The sequence below is a fragment of the Medicago truncatula genome, chromosome 2 (genome assembly GCF_003473485.1).
Source record: "Medicago truncatula cultivar Jemalong A17 chromosome 2, MtrunA17r5.0-ANR, whole genome shotgun sequence".
NCBI classification, from domain to species: Eukaryota; Viridiplantae; Streptophyta; class Magnoliopsida; order Fabales; family Fabaceae; genus Medicago; species Medicago truncatula.
The window spans coordinates 10,492,800-10,511,000 of record NC_053043.1 but is presented as its reverse complement, the minus strand read 5'-3'; the positions used below and the strand labels follow the sequence as shown (position 1 = coordinate 10,511,000).

At 33.0% G+C, this 18,201-nt stretch overlaps 1 protein-coding gene across 2 annotated transcripts; it reads right to left on the bottom strand.

Moving 5' to 3' along the window:
* Nucleotides 1-3,552: 3,552 nt before the first annotated feature.
* Nucleotides 3,553-16,768, bottom strand: LOC11409544 (vacuolar protein sorting-associated protein 53 A). 2 transcript variants are annotated; one of them, XM_013607505.3, is made up of 25 exons: nt 16,523-16,768; nt 16,343-16,437; nt 16,200-16,256; nt 15,949-16,099; nt 15,060-15,130; nt 13,389-13,513; nt 12,696-12,856; nt 12,449-12,590; nt 11,960-12,023; nt 11,630-11,815; nt 11,458-11,499; nt 10,690-10,794; nt 10,546-10,605; nt 10,263-10,340; nt 9,263-9,370; nt 9,092-9,157; nt 8,929-9,006; nt 8,726-8,859; nt 8,549-8,642; nt 7,449-7,526; nt 6,278-6,340; nt 5,518-5,586; nt 5,214-5,309; nt 4,157-4,197; nt 3,769-4,023 (listed from the first exon to the last, which is right to left on the bottom strand). In XM_013607505.3, the coding sequence occupies exons 1-25, from the start codon at nt 16,569-16,571 to the stop codon at nt 3,915-3,917; spliced, it is 2,322 nt and encodes a 773-aa protein (XP_013462959.1). In that variant the 5' UTR covers nt 16,572-16,768; the 3' UTR covers nt 3,769-3,914. The 2 variants fall into 2 exon arrangements, with proteins under 2 accessions (XP_003594406.2, XP_013462959.1); XM_003594358.4 differs by lacking the exon at nt 4,157-4,197 and having other exon boundaries at nt 3,553-4,023; nt 16,523-16,767.
* Nucleotides 16,769-18,201: the final 1,433 nt, after the last annotated feature.

The following is an 18,201-nucleotide window of genomic DNA, read 5'->3' as shown; positions in this document are numbered from 1 at the left end:
CGACATTCGTCATCATGGATACACATACCAAATCCAACTTGATTTCAGTGTAGCGGAAATAATTTGTTAATATTACAATTATATCTTTTTATTTCTGGTTTTTCCCATCGAGTAGCAGCCTGCTGAGCTTGCACGGGTGTGTTAGCAATCTAATCAAGACCATTCACGGTATGTCTCGGGGTTATTGTGTTGGCCAATATCCATTACATTGTTCCACGACTTCGTGTTCCGATGCTTTCAAATGCTTCACATTAGTGGAGCCAAAAGAGCAGTTTGTTGCTACAGTGAGTGAAAAATAGCAGCAACTGCAATTTCGGTTATGTGTCGGCTCAAATATGGTTCCACAACCTGCTAGTACGCCAAATTCGGACATACATTGGGCATAAAAACATAATATGAATGTTATTTTCATAATTATCATTACAAACAACATAATTAGATGGATAATGTATTCCTTTATTATGAAGCTGAACCCGCGCGCGTTGGAGAACAACCACAACAAATTCGCCAAATAAGATTTTAACCTTCGGAAAGACTTTGAGGCGTCAAATACTGGACCAAAATTCAAGGGCTCTATTTTGGGTGACTTGTTGTATTATAAGCGTTTTGATTATCCCTTTACTTGTGGCATGATTACATAAATTTATGATAATTTTTTTATTCCACGTTTTGGAAAGCGGTACAATAGGATAGCCACATTATCAGGATTCAACTCTGTATGCAGTTGACGAGATTTCAGTCGATCTGAGTTTTGTAGAAGACATTGATTGCGCTCCAAACTTGGTGAGCTTGAACGCATTGAGTAACTCATGGAAAAACGAAATCCAATAGCATGGTAGGAAGCCATGTGAAAAGAAGAGAATCTTCTAACTCCCAAGCAAGATGTCAGATTATCTGTATTTGATATTCCATTAGCAACAATTAGACAGTGAGTAGAAATTGCAAGACTCACATTTTGATGGAATTTGTGACTTGTGAGTGTGGTTGATTCCTTTGACTTGTTGCTTCCATGAGAGAAAGCCATTCTCGTCGAGTTTGAATGATCTTTATTTCCAGATGTTTAATCAGATTCAATTGTTGGTATGGATCACAGGCGCGTGATACCATATTAGAAAAACAAAGATGATGAATTCATCTTCATGAATTAGAGAAACTTAAGGGGTTGTATTGGATTGTGATTTCAAAAGATCTTAAAAGATTTTTTAAAGTAAAAAGGTTTGGTGGTATTCAATTAAGACTTTTATAAAATATAATTCAATTAAGACAATTATGACTTTTATTTCAAGGCAACCAATTCCGTTGGTATTCAATTAAGATTTCTCATGATTTATAAATTGTCTGTTGGTATTCAAAAGTCTATAGATTTTGATGGATTCTTGGATGGAGTGGATTTTGCGAGACTTTTTAGTCAAAAGTATAAATACTACTCCCATCCAACAATCTCATACAAACCCTTGAGATTTTGCCATTCTCTTCCAAACCCTTCTTTGCCGTCATCTGTCCCATTCCAGATTTCTTCTTCTTCTTTTCTCTTTGTTAAATTCATCAAAAGTCTATATATATTTGTTATAATTTCTGTTTTTTTGTATCGATTTTGTTTTCTCTTTTGGTATGATTTCTTGTCTTTTTCTATGCTATGTTTTTTCCTTCCAATTTCTTGTTTTTTTGTACTGATTTATCTTTTTATGATTTTTTTTTTTTATTTCGATTTCTTATTTTTTTAGCCTCTTTTTCATTTTCCGATTTGTTTAATTTTTACAGAAATTCATTGCTTTTTTTTAGCCTCTTATTAGTTTAACAAGCTTGTTTAATTTTCTAATTTTTTTTATATAGTCACTATACTTTTGATAATTAGGAAACAACAATTGTTCTTGTGAAAAATAGTTGGTTCTTTGTTTTGTCAAAAAAGAAAAAAATTAGTTTGTTCCTTGTATATATTAGTGATCAAATGCGAGATTCACAACAAGAAAATAACAAACAAGAAAATAACGAGAAAAGGGTAAAGACAAAGATAGTTATGTCGCTTGGTACATGGATAATCGTAAGTCGTCGCTTAGTACATGGATAATCGTAAGTCGTTGCTCCTCCTAGTGGATGCTATAAATTAGAGCTGTCAAAACGGGCCGGCCCTAGCGGGCTTCGGGCTTTAGCGGGCTTGAAATATACTACCCTAGCCCGACCCTACACGGGCTAAACGGGCCGGCCCGTATTAAAAATTATATTTTTTTTATTTTAAAAAAGTACTATAAAACACTGCTATAATTTTTTTATAAATAATATTTTTAATATGTTTAAATAATGTCTAGCACAAAAGTAAATTGTAAACATTTTCATACAAACGTCGTAAACTAAAACGACGAGGAAAATGATTTTAAATAAATTAGATATGTTATGGTTATAGATATTTATACATTCGATCTTTAAAACTATAAATAACGAAATGAATAAATATAATTTTATATTACATTTATATTTGTGTTAATTCATTGAATTTTCACTTTTGTTTTTTACTTTGATAATCAACTAAGTAAATAATTATTTGAAAAATATATATAATTTATAGAATTTTTTTTTGTTATGCGGGCTACCCGCGGCCCATTCGGGCTAGCCCTAACAGGTACCGGGCTTTTAAGGGTCGGGCTAAAAAGCCCTATTAAAATTCGGGCTCAATATTTTAGGCCCAAGCCCTATATTTATTCGGGCTAAACGGGCCGGCCCGTTTTGACATACACCCCCTTAAATTGTATCTTTCTATATTAAATAGAAAATGTGTTGACTGAACACATTTGGTTACACGTTTCTGTTACACAATTTTAACTAATTGAGAGCTTATCAACTGCTCTTTACTCTAATAATTCAAAGTACTCAACGACATCAACTTTTGCTTACGTGTGTGATGTACCAACTGAGAATGATTCTTTAACCTTCTCTTCCCAATTGAATTCTTTGTGGATGAACTAAGGGTTAAATAAGTTTTTTGTTGTTAAAAATATATCAAATTTTGATTTTAGTCCCTAAAAGTAAAATAGGATATTTTCATCCTTCAGAAAAATTCTGTTTCCAATTTATCTTTTGGTCCCTAATAGACATAATTTTAGCATGACATGTATATTATTTCTTGAACATAATATGGATATATTGGCATGCATTGGACATAATAGATTCTCATAACTTAAACAAATCTTAAACATAAAAGGATCATAACCTTATTAATATGAACAAATAATGGGCATTAGGTACCAAAAACAGAAATTTTAGGAGGATGAAAACATCATGTTTTACTCTTTATGGACTAAAAATAAAATTCGTTATATTTTTAGGGCCAAAAACTTATTTAACCCTAAAATTAAAGGCTTAATGTGACACTTTTTTTGTTGTTAAGGGACCAAAATTAATTTTAAGTGACCAAAAAGTAATGTGACACATTTGTTGTTAAGGGACCAAAATTAATTTAAGGGGCCAAAAGTAATTAAGCCCAATTTTCATATACTAAGGATTAAGTAGGAGAGAGAGTGGAGAACTCAAGAAAGAATTATGCAAATTTGTAAATACTTTTATTTGCAAAATCAGCTTCCATTTGATTGTGTAAATTACAGATAAGTATGATATTGACCTTACATAAAGAATCAAGGGGAAGAAAAGCGCAAAGAAACAAACAACTAAATCAACAAAAAGGAAAAGAAAAAATTTACAAGCTTCTGGGCTCTGACAAAAAAAGGACTGTATTACTCTATATTAGGGGTTAAAGAGCTTCCGGAAAGGCCCGTCCTTCCTGTCTTTGGCAGCTTCAGTTAGTGCTAGGAACCGCTTGAACCCTGTGGTGGCAGCTCCTCGTCCAAGTGCAGCAGCTCTAGTTAGAACATCCTCCCGTGAAGCTACGAGTCCAACAGCAGTGGGACTAGGTACTACAGGAGCTACCGGAGGAGCTGGGGCAATTGCAGGTGTAATCTGAGTTTGCTTAATTCCAGGACCATGTTTGTTAAAATCGTCGAGTATGCTTTGTTGATCAGCTTTTTTAAGTCCCTGAAAACACAAGGAATAGGTCATGCCAACATGAAGCAGAGGTGCATAACTTACAAATCATGCACTCAATTGCTTTTGAATATGAAAAACCATATGAGCATTATAATCAAGATAGTCAGGCTCGAGTTTTTACCTCAACTCGTTTTTCCTAGGTGAAATCGACTCGTAAACTACCTAAACTTAAAATAATATTAGACGTATTATACACAAGACATATATACTAATATAATACTATAAATCTGTCAATAATTCAAAATAATAAGTTAATTATAAAGCCGAAATATACCAAATCACCACAATAAAATGTCATGCTCATAGATTTGTATCGAAATCCATAAATAATACCACCAAATCAAAAATAAAAATCACATACATGACATATATATACTAATATAATGATATAAATACATCAATAATTCAAAACATTAACTTAATTCTAAAGTCAAAATATACCAAATCACCGTAATAAAACGTCTGTGTATCAAATACATAAGTTATCCCACTAAATCATAAAAAATCCAAAAAACTATCCAATAAAAAGAATTTTAGAAGTTTCTAAAGTTGTTAAAAGTTAACCGATGTTATAGAGTTAACTCGTAGTAAAATAAGATTCAATTCCAATTTCACCACCGATTTAACACGAAATTCACACCTAGAAACATAAAATAGGGTGATTTTACATTTCAACGTTTTAACACGCAATTTTGACAACGTTGATTAAAATATCAACCATAAACAAAATATAAACAATTGAAGGATCTTTACTCATTTCTATTTTTTGAAGTTCTTATTTGTGTTCAATTATTTTATTCATATTGTCGGATTTAATATTTCTTCAAACATTTTAATTAAATTATATACATGTAATAACGTGCTAATGAACTAGTGGCCTATCAACAGAACTAGTGACCTGCTTGAATTTGTTAAGAATTTACTAATTTTTATAGAGAGGATTTTGAAAGTGTTTTTGTGCTATGCTCCTCAAGTTTGCAGAATAATATCACTGCTTTCTTAAGGTGTCCCAAGTGCTTTTGACCTATCCATAAAATCTTATCCTATGTTAAATAAAAGAGCCCTGGCAGTTTTTATTTCAAATACCAGAGGTCCAGCAGAACAAAAAAATAATGCAACAAGTAATCCACATACTGAAGAATTTAATAGAGAACTGGTAAGAAATAGGTAATTATAACCTTAAGCTCCAATATCCGCTGAAATTCCATGGGTGTACCCTCAGGTAGCAGTGCACGGTAAGTATCAGCTACAGAATCAACTGGAGAAAGTATAACCTAACCGTGGACATCCAAAAAAAACTTTGTATCAGAAATAACTACATACATGTTTGGTTATGCTTAATTTTTTGGGACAATTGTGTTCCCTAAACTTCTAAGGTAAGATATTAATTGTAAGATGTTCAAACCACAAAAGTAATCTAACTAATCCGAACATAATAAATTATTTTAAAATAATCTTTTCATTAATAAATGTATGGCACACCTTCAAAAGGGCCTCAGCTTTGCTCATCTCACGGCTTACAAACTTGGAATAACTTGTAGCACTTGATGTCTGTCGCATAGAACAAGCAGTCAGTGTAATGGGATAAACTAGTGCCAAATACAAGAAAAACTACAATTAGAAATGCAAAGAGAAGTATGTCATTTTCAATATTTATTTGACAAGGCCGAGTTCCTAAGAATTCCAGATAGCCAGGAGGGGTTCTTTTAGTCAATGCAGTATAATACATAAGCAAAATAGAATAATTGGTTAATCCAGATGGCTCATTATTGTCGCTACTCTACCTTCCGTCTTCATGAACTAAATGCAAATTGAATTAGCAATTATTTATACTTATTGATATTTGATATCTGTGCATCAATGCCACTTGGAAAGTAGATTATTTTAATATGGATAGAGTTCAATATAACTAGGAATGGATAATCTGCAAAAGCTGAAACTTGTTTCATTTCTGGTTCAGCTTAGTTGATCATAATTTAACATATCAATTTTTAGATTAGATAAGTGTGTATTTTTTCTATAGAATTTTATTAACAATAAATATAGTCCATCTGAAAACTACAGTTGGAAAATATTTAAATACTTCCGGTAAAAGATACAAAATAGAAGAGAGAGAACAGAGCAACACAGGCTTGCTATGATGGTGATAACTCTAGTACCAACGACATTGGCATTCTCAAGTTGTATTTAAGATAAGCAGTAGTAACTACAATTATGAATTAGCATTTATATGCTAGATTACCTGTCTACCAAGGGAAGGAATTTCAAGAAGCATTGACTTAACTGCCTGCGTATCCAATAGCATCTGCAGAAATCATTTTACTATTTTATGAACATCATAAACAGAGATCCAAGGAGTTCCTCAGAAAACAAAGTTATTATTGAAACAAAATAAAATGGGAAAATGTTTCAGCAAGATGTTATAAATACAATTCTAACTGAAAAAACAAAGTGAATCAGTCTCAAACACAGCAGGAAAATAATTCAAAGTGAAAAATATAGTAAATACGATTACATTTTATTTACAATAAGCAAAGGACACTTGTTACAAATTACAACGTCAAACATATCATTGCAGTGGAGATACAAAAAAGATAATAATTATTTATATTATTTTCAACATTTATATCTTCCCTTATTTTTACAATTATTTTTTAAGAAATTTTATTATCTTTGGGTTACAAATGTCCTTTATTTGCTAATGTATTTAAAACATGTGCATAATTGTTAACTGATATTTCCCTTATTCAGAGTTTTAAAACTAGAGTCCATGGAGCATTCCGCCATAGATGAGCATTCTATGATTTATGAGAGAAGTATCTTGTCAAGAGACGCTTGGTTAGTTACGCTGCTCATTTCATCATTTGCCAAGCCTTCCACAAACTTCAAGGTTTCTTAGTTCCTCTCCATCAATTTAAAATTAGGAGAAACTACAACTGAAGAAGTATCTTTTCAAGAGATGTTCGCTAGGTTTGTTACGCTGGTCATTTCAGTTGTCAAGCCTTCCACAAACTTCAAGGTTTCTTAGTTCCTCTCCGTCAATTTAAGATTAGGAGAAACTACAATTGCCAATCCTTTCACAAACATTCAAGAGAGAAGCCTGATGATAGACATTGTTCAAGATAACCTTCTTCTAAGTCAAACATTTTCAAAGGCTCTTTGATAGGGAGCTGATTAGGGTATCAAAACAACCAGTCAGCCTCACACCCTCACGTAATCTTTTTCATTCATTTTCCTTTTTTAAAGTTCCTGTCTTCCTTTGAATTTTGGAGGATATCTCAATTATCCTCTCTAAAAAAAATTATTCCATAAGAAAAAACCATCTTGCCGGTATAAAACTGTCAAAGCTATGACTTCGACTTTATTTTTTATGTAAATGAAAGGAATTAAAAAAAAAAAAAAACACGCATTACCTGTTGAGCTCCAGTTTCTGATATTTGCTTGCATTTGAAAATGTTAGAGTAAAAGCGTGGGCCCAGAGAAGATGCAAGCTGCAGTTATTGAGTGAAAATTTTTAAAGACAACTGACTGCATACCATATGAATTATTAGGGATGATTACATTGATGATTACTAGGAGATAAATTCAGATAGTATTCAAAACAAAAATGATGGAAAAATCCAGCATTAAGGAAATTCACTAGACTTGAGTCAGAAGCCTGAAAATCGCCAATACATTAATAGTGATATATACAAATTTACAGAACCTCGCAGAATAAGCAAAAAAATCCATGCCACAGAAATTGTTGAAGATGAATATGAAAGACTAGTCTTGTAGTCTTATCATCCTACTTACAATTTTTTAGTTATTTATCACCCATTGCTTTTTGTCCCACCTTTGTTTCTACAATATCCTCTGTCGCTATTCCTAAGATTGTCTACTTGTATTATCCCGCCAAGGAAGGCAACAGGCAATGATTGGTGAAATGACTGCTTTGGAGTCCAATCGTACATGGACCATAATTCCACTTCCTCTTGAAATGCCATACAAGCATAGGTTGAAAGTTCGAATGGCGGCCAAAGGGTATAGTAAAGTTTATGGTCTACATTATAATGATACCTTCTCTCCAGCAGAGTATTGTGCTATGACCCACACTACTATGGAGCTTGTTTGTGATAACCAAACCATTGCATCTTTCTTCAAACCCCATCTTTTCATGAGAGGACTAAACACAGAGAAGTTAATTGTCACTTTATCAGAGAGAAGATCCTTTCGAACATCACTAAAACATCTTCAGTGAGTTCTAATAATTAGTTAGCCAATATCTTCATTAAACCTCTACAGGGACCTTGACTTGATTATATATGTTTCAAGCTAGATGCATATGATGGATATGCTTCAATTTGAGGGAGAGTGTTGAATATAATCATACTAAGATTATTATTCCTCTATTACTTTTGATAAGGTTTCCTAAGAGAGTTTGGGTAGTTTTATATTTTTCTTATTGTGAGAGATTCTCTTTTGTATATAAATTTGTACAGTTTTGTAAATTGTTAAAAGTATTGGTAATCACCTTGTCCAAAAAGAATTGAAAGTAGACAGGTGAAAGAAGACTTCCAAGTGTAGGAATGCTAGTGGTTAGAATCAAATTTATGGCATTAACATACCTGCAAAGAGAACATTACAATTAAACTAAGGAACTTTGTCAGGAGTAAGAACCATTAAAAATTTATAAAGGAATTAAACTTACTCCGATTGATCACCAACGCTTTCAAGGGTACCCCAAGGGACACGTGTCATTGCTGCCATTTCAATATCAAATTTGGTTTCCAGGCCATGCACTAAGGTTACCAATGATCTTGTTATAACGGCTGAAAATTCATCCTGCATAATTGCATAGCGCTGTTAAAATGAGAACCATAATAAAAACATTATTTAACAAGACACAATTACCTGAACTTCTGACATGTCCACCCCATCTGCAAATTGATGATCAATTATTTTAGAAACACTCTCAGCCAGTTCACCAGCCTGTCAAGTACAACGCTAAGTTAGTATTTAGTAAGACTGCCATTTTCTCATTATCTAGTGGATGAAGAATGTAAAAGAAACTAACCGTTTTATGGCAATATTCAGCTGAATTGACAATGTAACAAATCACTCGTTCATCCCTATCAGATGTCTGTTCAACATACACAGATTAATTTTGGTTGAGAAAAGAAAGTTGTTTGATAACATGAGTGCATAACTTATCACACTTAATTAAAATCAATTCCTTTCAAGATACCTTTATCTGCCCATCCATGCCTGTAGCCGCAGCAACAATTCCCGTGCCCCCCTTTGGGAGTCTTGCAAAGAGTTTTGTAGCATATGCTTTAAGAATTTTTTGGAAAACCTAAGATTGAAATGGAATGGAGTCATAAAATGCATGAAGCTGGAGACCATAGTGTTCAAGTATATGCATTGTGAATTGCAACAAGAGTTCATTTCCTTTTGTGACCTAGAAGTTAAATAGTACTCTTTTTAACCCCTTAACAACCTACTACCAGAGAATCATATATTTACAGATCACAGCGTTTTCTTGTAAATCTTCAGCCACATACAAACTACACTTAATACATTAAGCTACATCAGGCGACTCTTTAAGGAAAGTAGAACAATTATTTGACATCATTGCAAAATTATAAAAGACATTATTGCATGATGAACATGCAGCTCGGTCTGAAATCAGTCATGGACCATCCTCCACAGACCTGAGAATTCTCCTTTCCTTTGTTTAATGGGAAGTAATAGTTAGCAACAATGTACTAGTGTCTAATGATATTACGAGGGCTACAACAAAAAATGCCTACTGTTGTGATTCACAATTATCAAGCAATCCTAAAAAATTACAATCAAGGAAGCAGAAACTAAGTTATAACTATTATTTAATAAAAAATCTGATAGAATATCCTTCTTTCAAAAAGTCTCGTGAATCAAATCAGAGGCCTCCTATTTTTTACAAAGTTGAAGGATTGGTCGTAAGTTAACTCAGCAGAAACAAATATTATGGAACCCTTCAACTGGATTTCAGAAAGGATTATTTTTCTCTAGTTTTTTTTTTTCTATTTTGAAAGGAAAGAAAATGATAGCCGTAAGAGCAAGAAATATGAATGCGGAATTCTGAGAGACATTAAGAGCAATCATCCACGGATTAGGCCACCATTCAAAATAACCACCAAATAATCAAGTTAGAAAGTTTATGTATTTCTTGATAAAAATATTAAACTCTAAGTTGAAGAGTTTACCTTAAACAAATTAAATAGTGTCTGGCTCTTCGTCAAAGCACTGCATCTCTTCAAGCTTCTCTTGATTATTAGAAACAACTATGTAGCACGACAAAAGACAACCAAGTTAACATAAAGCAAACTGATCATAAAAATGAGGGGAAAAGATTTAAGCTATCTAACCATATTACAATTTTGCAACAGTTGATCAGTTAACATGAATAAGAATTATCAAGGTCTCATAAGACAGTAACAATATAAACTGCCCTGTAACATATAATCTGTAACAAGATCTATGACTCACCTGCATGCTACTGGATAAAACACTACTCTGACCTCCCTCCTCAATATCCCATGTCTCCTCCTGTAGTGAATGAAACTTTTAATCAAGGAAAAAAGCCAGAAGAAAATCACAGAGCAAGTATCTTAATGTTAGGAAACAAATTACCTGGACAAGTTTCTCCAGACTATCCATTAATGTTTTCTCTTCCAATTCTACATATACTGTTAAATGGGGTTCAAAGCAAGATGAAACAATTCCACGAAAGTTGAACTGTACAAACAACCAAATATTTATCAGGTCAATCTTAATGAAACAGATCAACAGCAATGAAATGGAAACACCTCTAAGAAAGTCATTGTTACACTTACATCCGACGGTAGAGAAAATACCAAGAGACCAGTGATTTTTTTAAACATCAATCTCACTTGACTAATTTTTCATCAAGAAATTAATACTTGCATATTTTTAACTTCCCGCTTTTCCATTTTGGAAAATATGAAATAATTAGTAAACTAACTGAGAGACAACTATTTGACAACACTTGACGCATAAGCTCAAACTCAGGATCAAAGGAACATAAATTGTGAAATCATGAAATAATTTTCAGGGTTTTAACTTTTAACTGAGAAGTAAAATAAGAATATAACCACAATGCGTGATTTGAAAATTTAAACATTACGTAATATCCTAATGTAGCACATTTTCAGTTTTTCTGTACAAATAAAACTCATGTGGCAATCTTGGAGTAATCGAATAACACCAGATAACAGTGACCATGAAATGCAAGAAAAACCACAGGAAGACAAACCAAAAAGGTTATTCCAAAAGCATCTATATCATTATGAAAGACAACAGAGACCACAAACATAAATAGATGCACTTGACCTATAAAATCAATTATATGTGTTGGGAAATAGCCATATAAAACCATACCCCAGCTCCAGGAACTGCCAAATCTTTGCTTCCATCTCTTTCCTATGGATGTAAAATGAAAACAGTATGAGCATTTGTTTTTTTGAACAAAACATTATGAGCATTTGTAAATTGCAATATTCAAAAGTCCTTATGAATTAGTATTGTCAACTGCAATTATCCATGTACATACTTCACTCTCACTTCCTTGATGTGCAGCAAGCTTTTTTTCGTACTTCTTCCGGATATCTGAAGCATTACTACTAGAATTAGGACTTCTTCCTATTTCTTCAATCTCATTTCCAATCTCTCTGTTTTGAGTGCCTCCCCCAAATTTCTCAGCCAACTCATCCTCAAACTCTAAAGTTCGCTGCAAAGCCTGCAACAAATTAACATATGAAACACTTGAAATAAGACATAAAATCTAAGTGTTTTCAGTTCAACCCAAACCAGCTTCTCAAGTGTAACATGTGAAACAATTATTGTGACAGCAAGGCCAGTATTTAATCTTTTGATGGCTTACCAACAACAAGGTCCCAACATCTGGCTTTTCCTTTAAATTAGAAAGAATGTCCTCAAGTTGTTTCCTGCAGAGAAAGGTTACATAAGCACAATAATAATTTTGTACAGAATAACCCTGAACTAAGTTTAGTACATGTTCTGCAAAATTCTTAATTCCATCACTTTCGGTAAAAGCATATATAGAAGTATACAGCAAAAACATCTCAAAATTTTGAGAGTTGATTAAATTTGACTTGGGAAATTCAATATCATACAGATAGGGAAAAATTAATCAAAAAAAGACGGAGGGAAAACAAAATCTTAATAACTTCCCAAGCAACGGCAACACCAAAAAATTCATTCAAGAAATTAAAAAGACATTTTACAACAAACAAGTAATCATGTTTCACTATGACCATGCCTTCTCATAATGCGTGTAAGGCATGAAAAACCCATCGCCGCATAAATCATGTTAAACAGGTTTTTACAAATAAATAAATAAATACCATACCTAGTTTTCTTGCAAAATAGGATACACAGACGATAAGATACATGCCACGAAGATGGAAATATTTTCCAAATTTCTTCATTTGATCGCATTCGTCGTTTAATCCATGCATATCTTCTTTCAGTTTTATCCAACTTCGCTAGTTCTATCAGATGGAAAAAGAAAAAAATAAGTCAAATTTGCAGTCATTTGACAAGAATGCTATGACTAAAGTAATACAAAATAAACAATAGCGATAAATTAAACATACCAGCTCCTTCAAAAATTTGCTCATACGAAGTAAGCTCCCGATTACAAAAATTATTCACCAATTCTTCCTTTACTGAAGGCTCCAATGCATCAACAACCAGGCAGGCATCAGACAACTGCTGTAGCAAATTGGTTTCTTCGGTCTCCTTTCCAGTGCCTAAGCTGAGACAAAAACGGGAAATTGAGACCCACTTACATATAAGCTCGGGGGGGTTGGGTAGCTCAACTGGTTTGAGCTAAGGGATAAGGAGTAGGAGGTCTTTGGTTCAAACCCAGAAAAAGGAGTAAATATTAATCTAACTTTTGAAATTTGGGGTCTAACTCATCCTTACAAAACCGGCTTGTAAGATGAGGAGTGTCTCCTCTTTATAAACTCTTATCAAGCGTCAAAGACAAGCCAACACAAGGCAACTAGGGGCAGATCGCAATTAAGGTGGGATTACCAACACACACCCTCACGCGGGGTGGGATTTCCAACACTAACTACTAACATTTACCACTAAAAAAAAGTGGCATATAAACTGTTTACAGCCAAACAATTTTCTTAATTAGTGAGATTAACTTACAAGTCATAAACAAAAAAATAAAGAAAATGTAGATAAGCAGTCGAAACAGACATTTTGTATCTAATTGACATTACAGTGCCCATGGAGATTTTCAAACATAGTCGCGGATAGAAATAGAAACAATGTACCTAGAAAAATCAGAAAAAACGTGCGACTTGAGTATTTGCTTGATATTTTTAAACTTCTCTCTCAGTTCTATGATCTTTGGAATATCCCTATAGGCCTCAAAGTGGCTACATAGCTGGTTCACTGCCTGAAATACAAATTACTGTATAAATAAATAAATAAATAAAAATAAGGCAAAAACAAAAATAATAAAATATTTAGTTTTATAGATTAGTTTATTAAAAACGAGAGGCCTACTTTCTCCCTGAGAAAGAAGAAAACTAAGGAATTCATAAAAGATTATTATTTACTAAGGAGCAAGTACAACTGAACCTATCCAGAAGCTAAAAGTCAACGACAATAACCAAGCTATGTCTCACCAGGGGGGACAAAGTAACCTATCCAGAAGCTAAAAGAAAAAACGAGGCAGGCATCCAAAAGCACAGAATCAACAGGAACTGTGTTTCTATTAGAAAAGGCAGATATGAAGTATAAAGATATTTTGTTTTACCAAAAAGTAAAAACATATCTACACAAAATAAAACATCCAACAACCTTTTGCCATCCCTCCATGTCAGTTAGAGAAGCTAAGTGGTTAAATAGTTAGGAAAGTGTAGTTAGAGAGGATATCATGCATAAATAGGAAAAATACGAATAGATGGGTAAAAGGAGGATTCAGCGCATTTCATAGTTGTATATGAAAGGAGAAACTCTTGGGATGAATTTTATTCTCCATTTTCTTTTCAATTTTCATTTAGACATTCTATTCTCTTGATCTTTCTATCATTCTTTCATTTCAATTTCTTTGGGTTCGTAACAATCCTGATAAGAACCTTCGAAAGTAAATGATCAGATTATTTTTATGGATTAAACGCAACTGAATGGAAATAAGGAGAAAGAAAGAATTATCCTTCATGAGTCTTACACTTTAACCTTCACAAAGGTTTTTCTCTCTCTAAACACGATATCCTGATATTGGGAAAAAACTAAAACCCAATTTGAAAAGAGATGAGGCCTTAAAAGAGTTTATAAAAAGAGACAAGGCCTTAAAAGAATTTATAAAGAGTTACACCCTAACCTTACAAGCTGGTTTTGTAGATGAGTTAGGCTCAATATAAAAACCTAATACTTGAATATCCATTTTGGCCTTTTTTAGTATCTACCCTATTTATCTAATTGAGTCTCCTCTAACTAATTACATACCTTAACTAATCCTAATTACTTTGACTCCCCTATATTCTACCTTTCAATACTAACACATTTTCAAAAAAATCCAGACAGGACCCTTGGCACAATATTTGGAGTAGCTACTGTATGTCTAGAAGGCCACAAGTTTGAGTTGTGGAATCAACCTTTTATAAATGCACAATAAGGTCGCGACATTGAGCTCCACAGCACAGGTTTCCTGCTAATGTTCAAAAGCTATGATCTAACCAACTAAACTATGTAATCTTAAATAAACCATAATTAAACCCTACTCACAAGCCCCAACTCCTAAACTACAAATACATTATTAACTTACACAGTAATCATAAGCATCATTCCATTACACACATTCAGAACTACGGTAGACTTGCTTCTAATTCTAACACAATTAACACCATCCCCCCAAGACAAACACCATGCAGTAAATAAATATTTAAAAAAATCACAGTTATAAATGAAAAAACTGCAATGATATTATATATAGATACCTCCAGCTGTGCAGCGGCCTCTTTGTATTGTCGTTTTGAAGCCATCACTTGGAGTTGTTCAACAGCAGAGACTGCCACATAATAGGTAAGCCGGTTTAAATAAAAGACCTAAAGATGTCTATGCATCTTAAAAACTAACATCTAGGGTTGACCGACATTTGAAATCACCCAAACCAATGACAACAACTGACAGTGCCCCTTTCAACTTTCAAGCAAAAGGTCATAGACTCATAGTGCTCCGCGTACCCGCGATTGAGACAATGACTTGATCCGTGTTAGTTTGACAAAAATAATGGGAAACAAACAAATTTAAGTGGAGTTACAAGATACTCATACTCGTCTGCCCTTGTTTTTGTCGAATCAACATTGAGCAGGTCACTATCTCAACTGTGAGAACGAGAAGGACTGTGAGCTTCTACTTCTGAGGGTCAACTTCGACCATAATTGCAGTTTTAAACAATTTTCAAGTACTGGTCTGCTATTGACGACCTATCAAAGCAGCCCACCATAGAATTTGCCTAAAACTATCAAGTATTGAAACAAACATATAGAATAGGTGTACCATTTTACACTTGTACTTTGTACATAGGTTAAAATTGCACAAACACATTTTAACTATTTGCATCAGAGTTGAAGTTTCAAATACAAAAATACAATTACAATTGAAACCATCACGTGGTAGTTCTCCTATCCTACTTGTTGTTCTGCTTGGCACGGCAGTTATTACACAATATCTACTTATTTTTCTAAAATCCTACTCTTGTTCAAGTTATTAACATATTTATTGAATTACCATAAAATTCAAATTCCAAATCAATAAAACTAGCAAGCTCAAGAACCATTTAATAAATAACCACAAATGTTTTTTACTAGATACAACAAGACATACCAAGCATTGTGAGACGATGAAGGGCAGTAATCGTCGTAGTTATATGCTTCTTTGCAAAGTCCAATTTCTTAATATCCCGACATATTTCTTGAACCATTGTTTCACTCTGAACAGCTTTAGTTTTTATTTCTCTAATCTTATACATAAGTTCCTACATCACAAAACCAAACAAGCTTAAAAATCGCATATAAAACCTAACAAAGAACACAACAGAAAGGTTCAAATTCCGAACCAAAAACAAATTAATTCACCTCAACAGCACGAGTTGCAGCAGCGAGATCTTCTTTAGCCTTAGTGCCTGAATTACTCTAAAATCAAAGAAACAAAGGCATAATCAGAGAGGGAAAAAACATGAAACAATGACGCAGTGTAACTTGATCGAAAAATTGAATACCTGTTGACGAACAGCAGATAAAATTCCAGCATCAACGGTACGAATCTCGTTCTGGATTTTTTGCATTAGCGGTTCAACACCAGAGAGTGATGCTTCTGTAACAAATTTGAGAAATCGATTATCAGTAGAAAAGCACTTTGCGATTGTAATTGAAAACGATGAAAGTGAAATTGAAATTACCGTTGGGGAACATTTGATTGATATACTCTAACGCGCTTGATTTGTCCATTGTTGAGAGTGAGAAAAACTGTGACGATGAAGAAAATGTGAATGAGAGTAGTAGATGGATCTATTAGTCGCTTTTTGAATCGCGCGTTTGTAGAATTTATTGCTTTTGATTTGTTGTGGATCTGATTGCGGAGGATATTGAGTATAGGGAGATATTGAGTATAGGGATACTCGTTTACTCTTCTTTGATTCTGGACTTTGATGTAATATATCAAATTTAGAGACTTCTAATGAAAATTTCAGAAAAGAAAGATAGAACAGGAACATAAAAAAAAATTGATTTTTCTACGAGAAATGTATTATTTTTAGGGTGACAACTAGGATAATTGATGTTCCCATATTTGATTTGGCTTGAGAAACACCAGTAATTTACCCAAATGCTCCTCGGTAGTTAACTGTCGAAGTTTTAGAAATACGGCTGCAGTTAACTGCCGAGGAAAACTTCGGCAGTAAACTACCGAGGAAAACTGAAAACTTCGGCAGTCAACTGCCGAGGAAACCTCAAATCTGTTTTTTTTTTTTTACAAAAACCATAAATATTCTTTGAGAATATTCCGTGGTCTTTATCATTTTTCATTGATTTTTCTTAATAATTCGTTTTTAATTTTATTGATTTGCCTTCCTTATTTATTTTAAATTTTAATTGTATTTCTGCTTTGATCTTCTTCTTTTTTTTTATAACTGCTTTGATCTTCAACAATAGTGAATATTTTATTTTCAAAGAACTTTCACGGAATTTTCTTCTTTTGTTTCCTTTTTACGGAAATATTCACAATTATTTTAATTGTATTACTCATTTGAGCTTCTTCTTTTTTTTGCCTATTTTATTTCCAAGAACTTTCACGGAATTTTCTTCTTTTATTTCATTTTTCTTTGTTTTAGGCTTAACATTTAAGTCCTCAAAAAACATTTCAATAAGTGTAAAAATTAAGTATTTGAATATTGTTTTGCAAATTACTTAAATAAAAAAAAAATCTTTGTACACAATTATTTTAATGTAAAAAATATAACAACTTATTATACCTTAAAAAAAATCGTTGTGCGCAATTATTTTAATGATTTTTTTATTATTATTTTTATTTAAGTAATGTGCAAAACAATATTAAAATGCTTAATTTTTACATTGATTTAAATGTTATTCTTATTAAGATATATACGCATAAGTATAATACTGCAATTGTTTGAAACGTACCAAAATAATGATTGAAACATTCAAAATCAATAAATATTATTAAAGACAATTTATGGTTTTTGTCAAAAAAAAAAAATTGTTATTAATGACAATTTATAGATTTTGTAAAAAAAAAAAAAAAAAAAATAGGTTTGAGGTTTCCTCGGCAGTTAACTGCCGAAGTTTTCAGTTTTCCTCGGTAGTTTACTGCCGAAGTTTTCCTCGGCAGTTAACTGTAGCCGTATTTCTAAAACTTCGGCAGTTAACTGCTGAGGGGCATTTGAGTAATTTACTCGTGTGGCACAGCCAAACCAAATGTGGGAACAGCAATTCTCGACAACTAGGGTACCCATGGAAGAATGGTGGGTAATTTACCTCAACCAATACATATTAGCCACATAAGCACATTTTTAAGTGGTATCCATGAACTATCTTGACCCCACCAACAAATTGTTCATTT